This window comes from Panthera onca, chromosome B2 (assembly GCF_046562875.1).
Source record: "Panthera onca isolate mPanOnc1 chromosome B2, mPanOnc1 haplotype 2, whole genome shotgun sequence".
Lineage (NCBI taxonomy): Eukaryota > Metazoa > Chordata > Mammalia > Carnivora > Felidae > Panthera > Panthera onca.
In genome coordinates this window covers 24,329,983-24,348,722 of record NC_138343.1, presented here as the reverse complement: position 1 = coordinate 24,348,722, position 18,740 = coordinate 24,329,983, and the positions used below count along the sequence as shown (strand labels likewise).

The window sequence follows — 18,740 nt, the reverse complement described above, 5'->3', positions numbered from 1 at the left end:
ATTTTTTGAAGAGGAACTTTGATTTTAATACATAATTATTATTTACCTATTAGCATATTAATTTAACTAACATTGGAGAAAGTACTGATAATTAGGTGTTTCAACTTTCTGAAATGAATCTTTTTAGTAAAGAATGGATGGCCTTATATATGTTAAGTGTTAAAGTAACTTTTGGGTGGGTATTAATGAAAAACTCGTGCAAGAGGAAAGAAACTGAATTGTTAGTGATTTTACATTGATGACTGATTTGTGTTTTAATTTGTATCCCTTCATTTTTCAAATATTACTGTTCATTTCCATTTAGGTTCATCTCAGAAGAAGCTGTTGGCACCTGATATGTTTACCGAATCTGATGATATGTTTGCTGCCTATTTTGATGTAAGTAATTTTACTTACGTAACTTTAAATGAAATGTATAAGCGTTGTATATATATATAGAGAGAGTAATAGATAAAGCAAATATATGCTAACATTTGGACAGTCTGATTGAAGGTTATCTGGAAACTCTCTGTACTAATGTTGCAACATTTCTCGAAGTCTGAAATTAGGTCAATATTTTAAAAACAAGTATAGCAGAACAGTTTGGGAGGTTCAGAAAAGTTAAACACCAAATGACTTAAATGTGTAGTTATTTTTCTCAAGCAACATTTTCTTGGATTTAAAAGTGTGTGTGTGTGTGTGTGTGTGTGTGTGTGTGTGTGTGTGTGTGTAGGGCATAGTTAGCTGAGACAAGATGGTACCAATAATTTCCAAGCTGGTATTAGAGCAGAGTCCACTTTGGGCTTCGATATTATTGGTGATTGAAAAGTTAGGATTTGGGTCCTAATAAAGTCATTAAAGAGTTCTGAGTGTTATTCTAAGGCAGGGGATTAAGAAATTTTGGCTTTTTAGCCATGTTTCCAGTTTTCTTTTCTTGAAAAAGGTCTTAAAAACATACTCAAAAGTATGGAATTTTTTCATTATAAATTCAAGAGAATATGAGAAATAAGGAGGCTTTGGCAAGAAGAGGAAGTAGGGGGATAAACATAAAAAGGGGAAATTAAAAATGGAGTAGGATTAAGCAGTCTGTGTCCAGGACCCGGAAGACCTTGATCATGGGCTCCTGTGTCTACGTCTGTATTTTAAACAGAAATACTAAATAATGCCAGGTTAAGGAATGATGAAATGATGATTGAGCCAGTGAAAGTATCAGTGCCCATCATTTGCTTGGGTGACAGGGGCCTTCTGGGTATCATGGAGAGTGGTTTGTAATATTCTTAATTTCCCAGACAAACTGTTAGTACAGCCAGTGACCTTTCATGCATATGTGGGAAGAGGAGCCAAGGGGTGGCAAGTGGACAAGGCAGTATAAGAAATGTGGAATTGGTAGAAGAGAGTGTTGGATACCTATTGTTAACTGAGTGCCCATCTGTAATTTTTGTCCCCCTTTGTCTATTAATAGCTGTCAAAAACCAGACCTGGTTTTGAGTCTTTTTCATTTATAATGCCCTAGTCATATTCCTAAGATTTCTTGAAGATACTTTAACTTTTTTCCTGAGCGTTATTGTGGTATAAGAGACTTTGTTACTCATGTTTCCAGGTGATGGTAAGAGTTTACTTAATTTGGCATAAGACGTTTTTATTGAATTATAGCTTGTTTTGCCCATTTTTGTTTTAAAGGAAGTGGTTTAAATGTCTGCCTGATTAGTAGGTAAATGGCTCTGTTGTTGCCTCCTTCATTTCAGAGTGCTCGTCTTCGGGCTGCTGGTATTGGGAAAGATTTCAAAGAGAATCCCAACCTCAGGGATAACTGGACAGATGCAGAAGGCTATTACCGTAAGTTCACGGTTCTGATTAATTTTAGAGTTCATTGCAATATTTTATAGAATTCTTTTGCTTGATGCAGTCACACATTGGAGAACTCTGAGAGTCCCATCACAGTGCCAGCACTTACAAAGTATGGCACATTGGATAGCTGCATGAACCCATGTCGTAATCTAGTAAGCAGCCCACGAGCTTCATGAATAGACGTGAGGTAAAAACTTGATGTGCAACTTAAATCTATTCAAAGTTGTTTTCAGCCATGAGATAAGCCTCCAGGAGGAGGAGGGGGAACGTCACTTGCTCGTCTTGATCTGAAAACCAAGAAAAACGACATACAAGGAGCTTGGGATGCCAGTCATGCAGTATTTGTCCTGCAGGACTACAGTTGGAAACACTTCAGTGAGCACATTTCTTCCCTACTCAATGTTGAAATCCTCAGCAGTGGATAGGAAGTGGGCATGCAGCTTGAACCACATTATGAAAGAGTGACGAATGATGGAGGCTTGGCTTTGATTCTCCCTGGTGCCTAGGACACCAAACACACAGTAGAGATTTGACACACTTTTTTAAGTGACTGCACTGTTTCTTTTTATTATGTGTATCTCAGAGTTTTCTTAAGTATTTATTGTTTTCAACATTCCCATTTCTTAATTTACTTTTCTAGGCGTGAACATAGGTGAAGTCCTAGATAAGCGTTACAATGTGTATGGCTACACTGGCCAGGGTGTATTCAGTAACGTTGTACGAGCCAGAGATAATGCAAGAGCAAACCAAGAAGTGGCTGTAAAAATCATCAGAAACAATGAGCTCATGTAAGTTCAGAAGACATATGTAATGAAACCTAAAAACACAGGTATTGACACATGAAGATTTTTAAAAAGTATAACAGTCTATAAAAGTATTGCAGTTCTAAAATGACAGAATGATGGTATTGAATCTGATGCCCTTTTTCTTTTATACAATAGAGGTAATTGCCATACCCATATGTTCTAATAAGCACAATCCATAACCACACACTGAGTTGATGTTAAAGTCAACTTGCCATTATTTTTATTTTTTAATTTACATCCAAGTTAGTTAGCATATAGTGCAATAATGATTTCAGGAGTAAAATCTAGTGATTTCATCCCCTACATACAACACCCAGTGCTATCCCAACAGGTGTCTGTCCTCCTTAATGCCCATCACCCATTTAGCCCCTCCCCCCACCCACAACCCTTCCAGCAACCCTCAGTTTGTTCTCTATATTTAGATCTAAGTTTTGTCCCCCTCCCTATTTTTACATTATTTTTTTTAACGTTTATTTATTTTTGAGACAGAGACAGCATGAATGGGGGAGGGTCAGAGAGAGGGAGACACAGAATCTGAAACAGGCTCCAGGCTCTGAGCTGTCCGCACAGAGCCCGACGCGGGGCTCGAACTCACAGACCGTGAGATCATGACCTGAGCTGAAGTCAGCCGCTTAACCGACTGAGCCACCCAGGCGCCCCCATTATTTTTGCTTCCCTTTCCTTATGTTTTATCGGTTGTGTATTTTAAATTCTACATATGAGTGAAATCATGATATTTGTCTTTCTCTGGCTAATTTTGCTTTGCATAATGCACTCTCATTCCATCCATGTTGTTGCAGATGGCAAGATTTCATTCTTTTTGATTGTCGAGTAATAGTCCATTAAATTATAACTAGAATTTTAGAGGAAAACCAAATATTTAATACTTGGTAAGACATCCATTATTAGACTCTTACACCAGAACTTGTACAGGGTGGTTCTGTTTTTGTTAAAATAACATTTACATCAAGATGTTTTTGAGATAAAATATGTGCAAGATTGAATTCCTTCAAGAAATGTGGGTTTGTTTCTTAGTGTTTCTTTCTGTTAATTGTGGAAATTAACTACGTGAGAACAATATTTGGCTCAGTATAAATTATTGCATTAATGATATACAGACTTGTCAGTCCTCAATAGATTTATTAGTATTTAAAAAAAATTCCAAACTGCTTATCATCTGTAATACATCAGACTGGAACTAGTTAAATATTGTTTGATTTTTTTTTTAATCTGTATTGTGTTCAGTTTTGATTTTTTTTTTTTACTTTTCAGGCAAAAAACTGGCTTAAAAGAACTAGAATTCTTGAAAAAACTTAATGATGCTGATCCTGATGACAAATTTCATTGTTTGCGACTCTTCAGACACTTTTATCACAAGCAGCATCTCTGTCTCGTATTTGAGCCTCTAAGGTAAGCTGTCAAATCTGTACATTACTAAACATTTAGATAAATGTGATGACAAATTTTCTGTGTGTTTTATTTTTCCAGTTAGCTCTGGGTTTGTCTTTTACTTTTGGTTAAGAACTAGTTTCTTGACAATAGTTAATGTATAAACACGAATTGACTGCATACCGTGTGCCAAACTCTAATCTCCTGTAGCCATCAGTGCAACAGAGGTTCTCCGAAAGTTCAATACTTTTACACCATGATAAAAAGAAATGGAAATAGTGGAGTAGGAAAATACAATTTTGATTGTCAAAAGTATGGCTTTAGTTTTGGGCTTTCAGATGTGAACCATTCTGAAATCAATAGGAATTTTACCATTGTATGTCTTCCCTTCTATTTTTGAAAATTGAGTTTTACTGGAAAGTTGTGTTATATACACACAGATTCATGTGCTCTCATTTCAATGTAGAATAATTTATTAAACATCTGAGGAGGTTCTTGAACAGGTACTTTCATTATAATCCAGATTGCAGATTTGATTTTACTTTATGCTTGGACATGATTTTGCCTTTTTTATTTCCATTTTGCATTTTAACCCCTAATTTTGTGTTGTTGCTTTTCTCTCCTAAAAGTATGAATTTACGAGAGGTGTTAAAAAAATATGGTAAAGATGTTGGTCTTCATATTAAAGCCGTGAGGTCCTATAGTCAGCAGCTGTTCTTGGCATTAAAACTCCTTAAAAGATGCAATATCCTACATGCAGATATCAAGCCAGACAATATCCTGGTAAGTCCATCAGTCAGGTTGCCTTGTACATCCGTATAGTTTCTTACCAATGATGTGATTACCACTGTATTATTCTAGAAACGATGTCTTAGAAGAACAACTCAGTATATTAATTACCCATTACAAAGGACTTAACCAGGGTTTACTTTTATGGAAGTTGGTCCATGAAATTTCATAGTAAAGTGTAAAGAAAGGAAATAGGCTATTGTCCCCAATTTTTTCCTTTTATTGATGGATTTAGAGTACACATAAATCTCAGGAGTGCTTTAATGGAGTAATGGTGGGTTTCTTCTGGTATCTAAAAAGAAAAAAATAAAAGATGCATATGTGTTGTTTGAAATTAGGAATGTTCACAACTCTTTGTTCTCTGTGGTCTGACAGGGTTAGAGACACTTAAGGAGAATTATCTCTTAAATCTACGGTTTGTCTGTAGGTGCCCAGGAGGGGGTCCAAACACAGTAACTCAGTTGTGATTACATTGAAAGGTGTCCCTTTCAGTCTTTATCTCCTAAGGACTTCTGGTATAATATGCAGCTTTCACAGAGTACATGTTTTTGAAATTTAAAAGTAATATATCCTGATAGGGGAGTGATGAATGCACACATACCTCTTCCCTCCCTGGCCCCATTTCTTCACCCCTGTTCTGAGATGTTCAGAGTTGCGGGTATGTTCACAACTTGAGGAATTCCTAATTTGTCTGCTAGTAACATGTTCTACACTTTTAAAAGATTACGATCCCATTAAAGTTTAAGGATCCCTTGTCAGTAACTTAGCTGTTAGTTCAGATTCTTCTTTTACTTTTTTAATATCTTAAAATATTTTCTTCCAGACTAGCACATAAATAATGAGACATTCCATCTTAGCATGTTTTGTCTGACTTTACAATGTATTGCGTATCCAATATAATTTGGGGTTAGAAGAGCTGAGTAATTACAGTGAAATCAATGAATTGTAGACTTGCCTAGTCAACTTCATAGTTAGTTTTTACCTCAATTTTCTTTAAATTGTGAAATATAACATTCATATCAAAGAATGTGTAAGATCTATAAAACCTAAAGGTAACTATGCATTGAAAATCTGTTTAACCACCATAGAAGTTAAAGAATAAGACCTTTGCTCTTATTTTTAAAACTTCATTTTCTTTGAGTTAATGCTACTCTCATAAGGTTTTCACATGGACTTCAGACACTGAATGTTGTCTCTCCTTCCCAAGAAAGGAGGAAATAGACCTCAGAGATCACAGGGAGCTGCTTGTGAATGAAAATCCAAAACTTCTAGCCCAGGATTTCAACCATCAGTGTGGTAGGAGTACCACATTCCTTGTGAGAGGATAGAAATTGTGTAGCCAAACTGAAATGCACATAAGTGTGGCTCCCCTGCTATCATTTAAGGCATGTTAGCCAGCCCAAGAGTGGAACTCCTGTCAGTGGAACTGGTAGATTGTAATTTTAAAATTGTCCTGAGGTTTCTCTGGGTTTTAAACTGCTTCGTTAATTAAGTAGCTGAATGCAGTTTATACTTTTTAAAAAGCTTCACAAGTACTTTTCCATTTGAAGATCCCTATCTTCCTGAGACCCCAGATGAAGAGAATGGTTACGGATATGGCAGTTAAAAATAATCATTTCCATTATTAGCTTAATTCTGTGGATATCAACTGTAATGGGCCAATCTGTAACACTGACCAGACTTGGATATCCCAGTAGAAAGTGTTTATGTTAAAGTGTTATGTTTCTTTGGGGTGGGAACTATAGGCCAAGTTCAAGTCCCAACTCGGAATTTGTGTGTGTCTCTTTTGAAGGGGGGAAGGGACTCTGGAATATGAATTATCTTCACTTGTTAATCCTGAACATGCTTCTGACTCATGAGTGGCAGCAGCCATGGGAGCAGCTCCAGCCTTTCTCAGCAGATGTCACTGTTACTGTGTATGTTGAAGTATTTACAAAGGAAAAAAGAAACAAATGACTAATATAGAGTTCATATTTATCAAATATTGTGCCAAATATATTTAACATTTTCTTGACTAATACCTTTTTTATATTTAAGGGATTTAGTATTTTTTAGACTTGAAGTGATTGCTAAATTTGGGATGGTCTAGCAGCTTCCGGTGAAGAATGTTTTTACTCTGATTTTGTCCAGATTTAATCTGAATCGTCCTCTGCTTTCATTGCTATCATAATTTTCTGGCAACTGAAAGTTAACCTCAGTCAATTGAAAGTTAGAATCTAAATGTGATCCCTTCTTAATAAACGTGTTCATGTTCCTTTAAATTAGTAACTTGACTTTATTCAGGTATTCTGGGGATTTTTAGAAGATGCTTTGCTTCAATGAGATTTTTCTATTACCCCTCCCTTTTCAAAGTAGCATAGGTTAAAATTGTACTTGGTATTATTCCATATTTCCTCACTGAAAAAAGTTCTTTTAACTAATTATAATCAAATACTTGATAGCTCTTAATTTTCTATAATTAGGAAATTGAGTTCTAAGATAATTAGAAAAGGAATTTTTAAATGGGTAACTTTGTTTTCAGTATTGGAAATAACTTCTCAAAACCCATTGTTTTTTATCTGATTATTTGTCTTAATTCTTTCTGGCATGAATTAAACTTCCATGATAAAATGTTTTGCAGGTTAATGAATCAAAAACTATTTTAAAGCTCTGCGATTTTGGGTCGGCTTCACATGTTGCGGATAATGACATAACACCTTATCTTGTCAGTAGATTTTATCGTGCTCCTGAAATCAGTAAGTCTCTTCAGCTGTTCTTTGACCTGGGCCATCATATGCAGTGGAAACAGCATATTTAATGTCTAAGTACTGTTTTCCATCGCACTTCAGCAGCTGCTCGAGGTCATTCATGAGGAAGGGAACCGTAGCAAGTTCATCCTCCTCAGGTGGAATGGTGGTAGTTGTGACAGGAGTCTTGATCATGTCTGGCAAGAGTAGCAAAACAGTTCTGGAAAATCCTCGGCTTTAGAAGACTGCTCTTGATTACTCAAGGTCTGATTATCAAATTTATGGATTATATGGGACCTTTGTTTTTTTCTCTTCCTGTTGCCTTGGTTGAGGCTGGTTAGCACCTCCACCAAAGGTGAAATGAAAAAAGAAATACACACTTTCTTCCACACCCCTCTTCAGTCCCTTCTGCATTTTGTCATTTTTTAAGGTTTTTAAGTTTAAGAGTCTACTAAGAATTAGTGGGGGAAAAAACATAAAGCTAATGCCAAAGTGAGGTATTAAGATTGCAGTTATGGAGGCCGAGCTAAATTAATCCCTCATTAATGAAAATAAATTGTAGTTGATTGTTTTTATCATCATGTATTAACACTCCCATTTTGTTTTCAGTTATAGGGAAAAGCTATGACTATGGTATAGACATGTGGTCTGTGGGTTGTACCTTATATGAACTCTACACCGGAAAAATTTTGTTTCCTGGCAAAACCAATAACCATATGTTGAAGCTTGCCATGGATCTCAAAGGAAAGATGCCCAATAAGGTAGGACATTAGTGTGAGCTGCTTTTTGTTTTTTGAGGTCTTAGCAGTAGTTTATTGTAGACCAGTAGATTGCTGACACTTAGTCCTCAGTAGTGTCTATAAAACAATTTCAGAAAGGCAGGTATATGGCTACTGTGATTCCTTAGTTTTTTTTCATTTCTGCTGTTTAAGTTAGTGGTTCTAATCAACCAAGAGCTGTCAAGATAAGAGAAGTCCATTTTCGTCTTCCCTCTAATGTCTCTCTTTGCTTTTCTTTATTCTTTTAAGCAGGAGGGTAGGGGCCTAGAGTTTGGAGTAGAATTGGAATTGAGGAAGAGAGATTGATGAGCATAAATTTGTTCAGCACCATACATGTGTATATATATGACTGTTTCATATCTTTGTTCTTCCCTTGTTTGTTTATTGTCCTTTAATGATGGGCAGAGAAGCAGCCTTGGGAGCACACCGTATATTGATAACAGCACCAAACATGCTTGAGAGGTGGAATGAAAAAAGATGCAGGTCAGGTTAGTTCAGATGTGAAGAAGGGCTCAGTTGTCAGAATGATGGGGGACTACTGGAAAAGGAACTTGATGGCCTTCAGTTTATTCAGATTAGAAGTTCTTTGGGAAAGGAAGTTACAAAGAAAACTCCCTTGAACTTGACATCTTTATAACCTAAAATTCACCCTTAATGCTTCAGCTACAACAGTTATTTCAGAAATGAAGCAGAAACTTGAGGCATTTATAAACCTGAGGGCCATATGTTAGACTTTGATGATTTCAGTTTATTTGCTAAATTTCTGAGAGATTACAGATTTTTCCACGTATGGGTCAGAAGCCATTGTATTTTTCAGGTACTGTCCAAATTCTATTATGTTGGGCTTGGTTAGAAGAAGTTACACAAAAATTAGCCATGTTGGTATTTGTTTTAATGAGGTCTCACCTATATCCTCTTTGGACCATTGGAACATAATTTGTGAAATTTCATTGGGTTTCTTAAACTGCCAAGAGAAAAGGGTCCAAATGTGTGATACTTTTACTTTCTAAGCATAAATTATTTTGTCTTTGTTTGATCCTCAATTTTGAATAATGAAAGCACAATGTGATATAATTGGTTTAAGTCACTGCCTGGGAAAATTGAATTTCATGATATTAAGTAGTTTCAGGCACAGCATTTCTATTTGCTCTTTCAAAGGGGTTAAACTCTCCAGAGCAAGGACTCTAAGATTCCTAAACAAGGAGACAAACCTAGAGAGACTAAATTAATATTATTTGTGACTTGTTTCATATTAAATTGTTAGTAGGCCAGACTGTTTCATAATAGTTCAAAACCCAAGTTTTGTTTTGCTTTATTGCCAGATGATTCGGAAAGGTGTATTCAAAGACCAGCATTTTGATCAAAACCTCAACTTCATGTATATAGAAGTTGATAAAGTAACAGAGAGGGTAAGTCTCTTTTAGCTGTGCTACATTAAATGATTTTCTTACTGTGAACAAACAATGCTGGGTGGTACTAGGAGCAATGAATATTTAAAACACTAAAAATAATTCCTTTTGCTGTTGGCCAATTCCTGAATAAAACACAATCAGGTTATGAAAAAGATGAAGGAATTTAAAAATGTTTAGTATAATGAGTCTATTTTTATTATAGGTCACATTTAAATGGCCCTCTTCCTCTGTTCTTTGGATTCTGGCCTCCCATCCAGCTTTTGTGCTGCTTGCCAGAGTGATCTTTTTGAAAACAAATCTGATCATGTTATTCTCCCTGCTTAAAAACCCTTCTTTGGGTTCCTCTCTGATGAACTCTGCCATCTTCAGCAGTTCCCACCCCCTCGCAGTACTCTGTAAACCCCACCATGCCACACTTGGCAGTTAGCCAAAGGGCCTGCTGTGTCACACCTCTGTGCCTTTGTTCACAGACTGTCCTGACCTTATCTGCCTCCTGTACTTCCTCATCCCCTAAAAATAATTTGTCCAACTTCAGGCCTCAAGGGAAATACACATTCTACATGAGCCCTTCTAAAACCTCCAGGTTAAAGTAAGGACTTCTTTGTTTTTGTTTGCCCCATTATATCGGCTGTTCCTAACTTCATCGGAGCACTTAACCACAAACACTTTTTGGTATGGACTTGCTTCCGTGTCTGTTTGTTACCACTTCAGGATAGGGAAAGTACAGTTCAAACTCAAGTGTTTACTGTTAATTATTATTAAACTGTTTTAGGGTTTTCACAGACTTCTTTCTTTTGACATTTTCTCTCTTTTTACAAAATTAAATTACAGTGTTTTTTAAAAACTGTCATTGCTAACTTGGGGTTGATTTTTTTTTTTCCCCATTGAAGTTTTTTGGTTGCTTCTTAAAAAGATGTAGACTAGAGGAAGTTGTGTCAAAGTTTTCAATGAGTAGATGATAATCTATGTTAGAAGTCTTGATGAAGCAGTCTGATTTAAGTTACATACGCTTAGTAACTCATTTAGACATACACATTTTAAAAATTATTTTTAGGAGAAGGTTACTGTCATGAGCACCATTAATCCAACCAAGGACCTGTTGGCTGACTTGATTGGGTGCCAGCGACTTCCTGAAGACCAACGTAAAAAAGTACACCAGCTAAAGGACTTGTTGGACCAGATCCTGATGTTGGACCCAGCTAAACGAATTAGCATCAATCAGGCCCTACAGCATGCCTTCATCCAGGAAAAAATTTAAACGAGATGAAGAAGCTCCAAGGGTTTGAGTAATTAAATACAAAGACTGAAGAAATTTCACAGCAGTTTATTAATGTATATAAACTTATAAATATTTCTCCAGCAAATTTGAGGAAGCATGATATATTTGAATTAACACCAAGGGTGATATTTCTTTTAGAAATGTTAGTTAATCTGTTTTGTGTCTTATGTGAAATTTCACTGTAGAACTGTTTTAATTGCCAAGACTGCACAGAATTACAGTGCAAATGTATATGGTTGCAGTTCACATAAAAGACAAAAGCATCTGTTATAAAAGGAGTAGTAATGTTGGGTGGTTGATTTATTTTTAGCAAACTTGGCTTCATATTGGTCTTCAGATAAAATGGCCAGCATAAATGCTGTTTATATTCACATTTTCCTAGGTGTGTGTGTGCAGGCCACAGCGGCATGCCCTTGGCGTAGTCAGTGCCGAAGGGGGTCTGTTCCTTCTTGAGCCTGCCTGCAGGGACGGCCTCCTCTTTTAAAGCAGGTTGTGTACAACATTCAGTACACTGAAGGTAAGCTAAACCATCAACATCACTGGCGTTTTAAGACGTTATTTTATTGGAACAGTTGACAAATGAGGGATATTAGCTTTGTGGCGGAATTCCCTGCATGTGTGCTAACTGATCTCGTTTTCTTTTTTGGCATCGCGACTGTGGCATAGTTACAATTTCTGTTCTGTTCATCACATTTAAAATTGGAAGAGTGTGCGCTTGATGGATAGAGCGCCTTCAGTGTACTGTTTCTTATTAACTTTAATTTTTTTAAATCAACTTGCTATAGACTTTATATACATTTTGTTAAATACAGTTCGTAGTGACATAGAAACAATGCGTAGTTTTCATTTACTAATTACAAATGTTGAGGCCTAATTCTGAGAGTCCTCATATTTAAAAGTTAGACAACATAATGAAATTTTTAACTATTTGTATGTCATTTTGAAAGTGTACTGCTTTATGGTAAAAGTGTTTTTTCATTTGTTCATTGTTTTCATTATTTGTGATCATGTTGTCTTTCAATACAGGCATAAACCTTCCACTCTTGAACAAAGCAGCTGCTTTTTAAAAGCGGTAATTGCTTCTTTACCTTTTATTTCTTTTGTAAATGAAGCTTTTCTTTAAGAATGTGACTTTAAAGTGTTGTCTATTGCATAAAACAGTTGACACTCACTTATTGTAAAGTGAAGATTGTTCTACTGCATGTGAAGTGGACCATGCAGATTTCTGTATGTTCTCAGTATGCATCACTAGATAATAAAGTCTTTTGTGAACAAGGCATTTGTAGCCATTTTTAAAAGTTTTTGTCTTCAGTGCTGGTAAGTCAGGTAAACCATAACTAGTTAAAAGCAACCTTTCATTTCTTCCTTTAAGTCTTTAAAAGAATTATTTGTTAAAGATGTAAAGCCTAGCCACAAGTTTATCATTTTATTAATAATCAGGATCCTAATTATTTCATCAAAAGAATCCTGCAAATATTGTCAGCTTTCAGTGTAGTGAGATAATTCCTGTAGGTTATGGGGTATAATTCAGGATTTAACTAATGTTTCTGCTATTTTCTCACTTTTCCTTCTGATGGTGCGGAAAGAGAAAAAAGGAAAACGGGGCACAGGCCATTCAACGCCTTCTCCAAGGGGTCTGATTTGCTGAGACACCAGCTTCACCTTCTTAACAAGGTTATTTCTGACAGCATGTGTAGATAAACATTTAGCCACAATTTAAGACAAAATCATGTAAATCAGCTTGGTTTTGCAACACAAAGGAATTCGTATTTTTAAACATGGTAGGGGAGCTTTTTCAGAAATGCATATGAATCTTTTCTGTTTGGGTGGTAAAATTAATGCTTGTCTTCCTGAGCAATGTGGAAAATAATCAGATTTTTGGGGTTTAAATAATATTTTTAAATTGTAAATGGGATTTTTTTATTCACCCAGGCACCTAATTACAACAAGATGCACGTTTTGGTGCATTCAAGAATGGAAAATCAGAATAGCAGCATTCTTCTGGTGGGTTTTGCTCCATTTAAAGACATGAAATGAACTACAGCCAGGAAGGTGATAGATGATATAATAAGCCAACTTTGAATCTACACCCCGTCTCTTCATGGTTTAGACTTTACTAAAGTAAATACAAGCTGGTTTCCATCTTCAGGTAGAGGGAAGCCTTTTACAAAAGGCTTCACAGGTGCAGCTTTTCTACCTTAACAAAATGGGTAGTGATTTTCCCACCATGATTTACTTTATTTTGGTGATCATATGCTGCATATTCGAGTCTTTTGTAGTTATTTTCACTCAAAATAGTTAACATTTTGATGCTTCTGGTGATTTTTCATGGCTTCGTTTTATATAATTATTTAAGTAAGTTAACTTCCACTAGAGACAGTTCATCTTATGCCTTCAAAACTATTACCTATTCTTTAAAAAACAAAGTTGCTTGTTACTTGTTCTTTGTGTTTTAGGTGCAGTTCAGTGGAAGATGATGACAGCCAGAAGACATGAGCTAAGGTTTCTGTCCTATAAAAGATTAAAACAAACAAACAAAAAAGAATCCTCCATTTAATTTTTGTCTAATTTTTTAGTTTTCAGCCTTATCATTTGGGTTTCGTTAATGTTTGGCACTTAGAGTAGTAGTGCTGTTGTGTTCATCTGTACATGGTTGTTTTATTGTGCTTCCTACCTCTCCCCTCTCTTCCCTCCCCTACAGTAAAAAACAGTGGTCATTGAGTGGTTGGTAGGAAAGACTCCTCAATGGCGAGATTCCACATTAAACACGTGGCCGTCAGAATTGGTCCCTAGGGGTTATTAGGAAACTAGAAACCACCAAAACCTTGTACATCAAAAAGCAGTCTTTAGCTTTAGGTATCTAATCTCCTTGGCAAATGCAAAAGAATAGCAAGTCGTGGAATTTGAAGAACACTATTATTCAACTCCCTTAATCCTCTTTCCTTTTAATCCAGCTTTCCTTTTAGTCCCTTTGTTTTCACAAGTGCACCAATCATGGTCTTAAAATAGACACAGTATTTACAGTCACTGTCAGTTTTTCTTCTTAAGGGAAATGAGAGAAGTCAATCTTCCCAAATTTAGCATTCCTAGATTTGTCTATTTGAAAGGAACTCTGTAAACATTCTTTATATACATACACAGGATTTGATTAGAATTTGTAATTTTGCAGAGGCAGAAATTCAGAACTTGGTAAGACCTGTGTGTTTGATTATGGTCATTTAGTTGAATTACCTTTAACCTACATTCATATTTCACAGTAGCTGTATAGTTTTCAAATAAATTAATCTCTGGTAAAGCTTTTTGTTTTATTACACTTCACAGCAAAATAATACCGTGAATGTGTCGGACTTCAGGGTTCCTAAGTCTTAGGACGCAACCCTCAAAAAGGTCCTACTTTCTGTAGTGAGAGGGTAGGTGAGATCCAGAAAGCACATACATTGGAGAGCCCATTCTAGGTGGACCTTATTCTCAAAGGTCTCAGAATTCAGGTTGGAATATCCAAGTTTTGAAGGAAGGGAGCATCTGGTCGTAAACTTTGAAGACCTTCCCAGCATTCACTTTCACCCTTAAGTCCTTATTAATAGCATCCTGTTTATTCAAACCCAGTGTATAACTCATTCCACTCTACTACTTCAAAATAGTTTTGTATTTGTAAAATACTGTAACTTTTTTTTTCCCCATTATAATAACCACCTCTTTAAAACAAATACTCAGGGCATTTCTACAATACGAAAAACATATGTTTTATGGTATGTGGTAGAGCAGAGAAATGTAATGTTCTCACATTTGTTTCATATTTGCATCCATCCTGCTTTGCTTTACCTGTACTTGATCATCATTTGGTTACTGGAGCTGGCTAGGTAGAAATAAAATCTCTGAAATGACACAGGAATCACATCTCTTCAAACTTAGGCCAGGCAGTTAAGGAATGCCCTTTTTAAATGGTGGAGATAGGAAAGTAGACATTCAAATAAGTAATTTCCTTTCATGAGTTATGATATCATTAGAAATTGGGCTTCGTAAAGTGTTTCTTTCCTTGTAGCATACTAGTTCAAGCATATATTATGCAACACAAGTTTTATCATTCTCCTAGATGGAATGTCTTCCTTTTGGAAGTGTTCACTACAGATTCATTTGTGTTTTTTTACATGTCAATAATGTACACTAAATTGACTTAAAATGTTTTCCAGTTATTTGATAGATATCATCATGGCATCTTTAATTGTTTTCTTCTCCTTCTGTATGTAGGGTAAGGGACTGTTCTTCTGAAGAATGTTTCCATTTAGTGATCAAGATATGGAAGCTGGTCTCTGAAAATACTCAATGTGTATCCCAATTACTCATGGTATCATTTGAATTGTAACTTGCATTTTAAATAGAAACAATGTTTCCAATTATTGGGAAACTTTAATAAAATATGCCTCTTGTTACCAGGTTGTCTCCTGATTTTTTCCTTTGCTCCAGTTTGGTATTTTGTGTTTAGTTTTAAATTAAAACACCATTTCCTACCTAAAGTTTCTTAGATGCTATTTCACTGGTGTTCATAGATCTGCCTCGAAAGGTATTCTGTGCTCAAATCTGATTGACAGCTGCCGGGTTAAGTTAGAGTGGTATTTACAGGTTCTCAGAAGACATCTGATGTGCATCCCAGTGAGGGCAAAGGTATAGAGAGAAGTTTACCAAACCACTTGGCAGAATATGCCCTTTCACAGAACCTGCTGTTTGGAAACAGCCTAGTATCTTCCTTACAAACATCAAAATCCTTCCTAGTGACTAAGTGCACAACACACACCAAACGAACGGTGTTGGATTCCTATTCTTGGTACATATAGTTCTGATTTGGTTTTCCTAATAATAGAAACATTGTAAGTAAGGAGAGAACTCCCTCTTCTGTAAATGATTTCATTCAATTGGTTCATTGCAGATGGGAAAGGCTGGCAAATACTGGACTTTATCTTTAGTCTGTCCATTTTCATTTAAGGAAATGTCCTTAACAAAACAAACAACGTGTAAAATGCTTAAGAGTGGCAGCAAGGCTGAGTGGCTCTTTAATACACAAAGCAGGACTGGAGAATGGAAGACAGCCAGAATGTGTGGCTGTGTGAATACACTTGACCTAGCTGATGCTCCCTTCTCTCATTAGCAGTCGATTCCTGATTTTGGGAAGAAATGGGCCAAATGGCAGTGGTTCTGGGTACCCTCCCCCCCACCCCCAAAGGCCCCAGTTGTTTTCTGCTTGGGCTAGCAGACGATTAATGACCATATGCTATTCCTCTAAAGTGACATGAGAGTCTTGAGATCCTATTTTTTATCAGAGTGTATTGGGCTTGGGAGGAGGTTGCTGCAAACTTTAAAGAGAAAGATGTGCTTTCTCTCATTGAAGAAATCGAAAGATCCAAAAAGGAGCTAAGACAAGGCTTCAATACTAGAGAGCTAAACATGGGGAATTTATGAGCAAGCCATTAAGCCAAATTCAACTAAAGTTTACTGGACGGAATTAACTTCCAATTTAAACATGTCTGTTACAAACTGCCAGATGTTTCTTCAAAATTAGTAGTAGAAGTTGGCTATTTCTCAAGCCCGTTGGAAGTCAAGTCTTTTGACTTTGTTGGTAACTACTGTGCCCCCACCCCTCAGTGGTGAGTTTTCCTCGTAGGGGTAAAATAGGCAATGTTTGGCTATCCTTTTACAAGATGAACTTAAGATGGCTACATCTTCCTATGTACATTATGCCCCTTCCAACCTCATTTTAGAGACTCCATTTAAACACAAAATATTTTGGCAACTATTTTTACAAATGATCATGACGTGTTAAAATTAGTACCTTTGCCTCATAATTGAAATCTGCACTGCTGCAAATGTGTTTTTTACATAGTTACATTGAACACAATTAGGGACTGGGGCATCTGGGTGGCTCAGTCAGTTAAACAGCTGACTTCAGCTCAGGTCATGATCTCGCAGTTTGTGAGTTCTAGCCCAGCATTAGGCTCACTGCTGTCAGCACAGCCTGTTTTGGAGCCTCTGTCCCCTCTCTGCCCCTCCCCTGTCGGTTCTCTCTCTCAAAATGAACTTTAAAAAATAAAGCAATTTGGGACTAATTGAAAACTGGTGTTTCAGTAGCTACCTCTTTTTTTTTTTTTTTTTTTTCAGGTCTAATGACATCCTAAATAAAGTGGCCTGGTTATGTTTGCAGTAAGAAATTTGCCCTACCTCTAAGACATTAAAGCTGAGAATCTGTCTCCTCCCACCTCCCAAAGCAATCCTATTCATGGGAATCTATTTCATGGAACTGCTGACCGTGATCTTTTACTACCTCTCTCTCTAAAATACCCCCCATTGCCCATGTCCCACTCCCACTCCTGATCTTGACAACCAGGGACGGTGTCTGCATCACTTCATACCGTGTCCCTGATGCCTGGTACATGCCTTGTAAGATGTAGGACATTAATAATCTTGAGTTGTTACTCCAGTGACAGTGAATTCAGTGCTGAGGCAGCTCATTCCATTCAGTGTGCTCTCCTGTGTCATTCCTCTTTTCCCTGATCTATTTTGTAATTTTCCAGGCACTTTACTCAATCCTCACATGATTATATGAGATAAAAGATAACTCTACCCACCTTACCAATTAGGAAAGTGAAGAACCAAGGTTAAGGAACCTGAATGAGGTGTATAGCTGTTAAGTGGCAGAGCCTGGGTTCAGACTCAGTCTGGCCTTGGAGCCAGCGCCTGTAACTGCTGTGTCACCTAACAGTCCTCAAGGCTGGGTAAAGTCCTTTCCTTATGTACTGTGAAGGGTATCTACATGCCAACCAATGATAGTTCAGGATACAGTGGTGAACAGAACAGGCATGTCCCTTTCCTGAAGCTTTCACAGATAAAAATTACATCATTACAACCCTAAAGGTGAAGGGATAAAATGCAAAGCAAGTAAAGAAGGTAGAAATGAGAATGGGTACAAGGGTTGGCAAATAAGGCTCAATACTCAGAGCTGTAAGAATGAGAGTAAGGATGGGGCGCCTGGGTGGTTCAGTCCATTGAGCATCTGACTTCAGCTCAGGTCATGATCTCACAGTTTGTGGGTTCGAGCCCTGCATCAGGTTCTGTGCTGACAGCTTGGAGCCTGGAGCCTGCTTCAGATTCTGTGTCTCCCTCTCTGCCGCTCCCCTTCTCACACTCTGTCTCTCTCTCAAAAATAAACATTAAAAAAAATTTTTTTTAAATAATGAGAGTAAGGGTGGTTGAGAGGGGAAACCAGAAAGATCATTCGTTGCAAGCTGGAACAGAGTGAAAGCTGGAGTCCATTTTTGTATTCTATCAAAGGCATGTTCTAGTACTTTGGATAATGACACCAACTGTGTGGGATTTAGGCAAAATTCTGTTCTATGACAAGGGATCCTGAACAGTTAATTTTCTATTGCTGTGTTGATGCAGTTCCAGAAAATTCTTGGAAACTAATCTAAAAACTAAGCATGCTCTCTTTGACCTCTGCTTCTAAGCAAACTCCTTGAGCCTTATTCTTTGACTACAAATAGCACAAAGGAAACTGAGCTGCAGTTGCTGTCTTCAGAGTGTATTTGAATTGTCCTGAAAATTCACTTTGCCATCTGGATCTCATGTTATTTCATCTTGGGGGGGCGGGGGGGGGGGGGGGGCAAAGGGGCAGGGGGATGCTACACAAAAATGCAATATCAATTGCCTTGGTGGGGGGCTGGGAGCGGGAACAGGCCTTTTAT

The 18,740-nt window shown here is 37.0% G+C and overlaps 1 protein-coding gene across 13 annotated transcripts in view; it reads left to right on the top strand.

The window, feature by feature from the left end:
• The window catches only part of PRP4K (pre-mRNA processing factor kinase PRP4K), a 36,592-nt gene extending 21,155 nt beyond the window's left edge, over window positions 1-15,437 (top strand). The window contains exons 7-17 of one of the 13 annotated variants that reach the window (XR_013555552.2): window positions 305-378; window positions 1,725-1,815; window positions 2,468-2,615; window positions 3,906-4,043; window positions 4,652-4,805; window positions 7,432-7,546; window positions 8,147-8,298; window positions 9,639-9,725; window positions 10,783-11,524; window positions 12,034-12,079; window positions 12,594-15,437. Coding sequence is in view for 1 of the 13 variants with exons in the window: in XM_060614922.3 (XP_060470905.1) it covers window positions 305-378; window positions 1,725-1,815; window positions 2,468-2,615; window positions 3,906-4,043; window positions 4,652-4,805; window positions 7,432-7,546; window positions 8,147-8,298; window positions 9,639-9,725; window positions 10,783-10,986 (1,163 nt within the window). In the remaining 12 variants the exon portion in view is untranslated. Of the gene's footprint in view, window positions 1-304; window positions 379-1,724; window positions 1,816-2,467; window positions 2,616-3,905; window positions 4,044-4,651; window positions 4,806-6,603; window positions 6,728-7,431; window positions 7,547-8,146; window positions 8,299-9,638; window positions 9,726-10,782 lie in introns of those variants that run through there. The other 12 variants (XR_013555553.2, XR_013555550.2, XR_013555551.1 and 9 more) reach the window with 12 other exon arrangements.
• The last annotated feature ends 3,303 nt before the right edge of the window (window positions 15,438-18,740 follow it).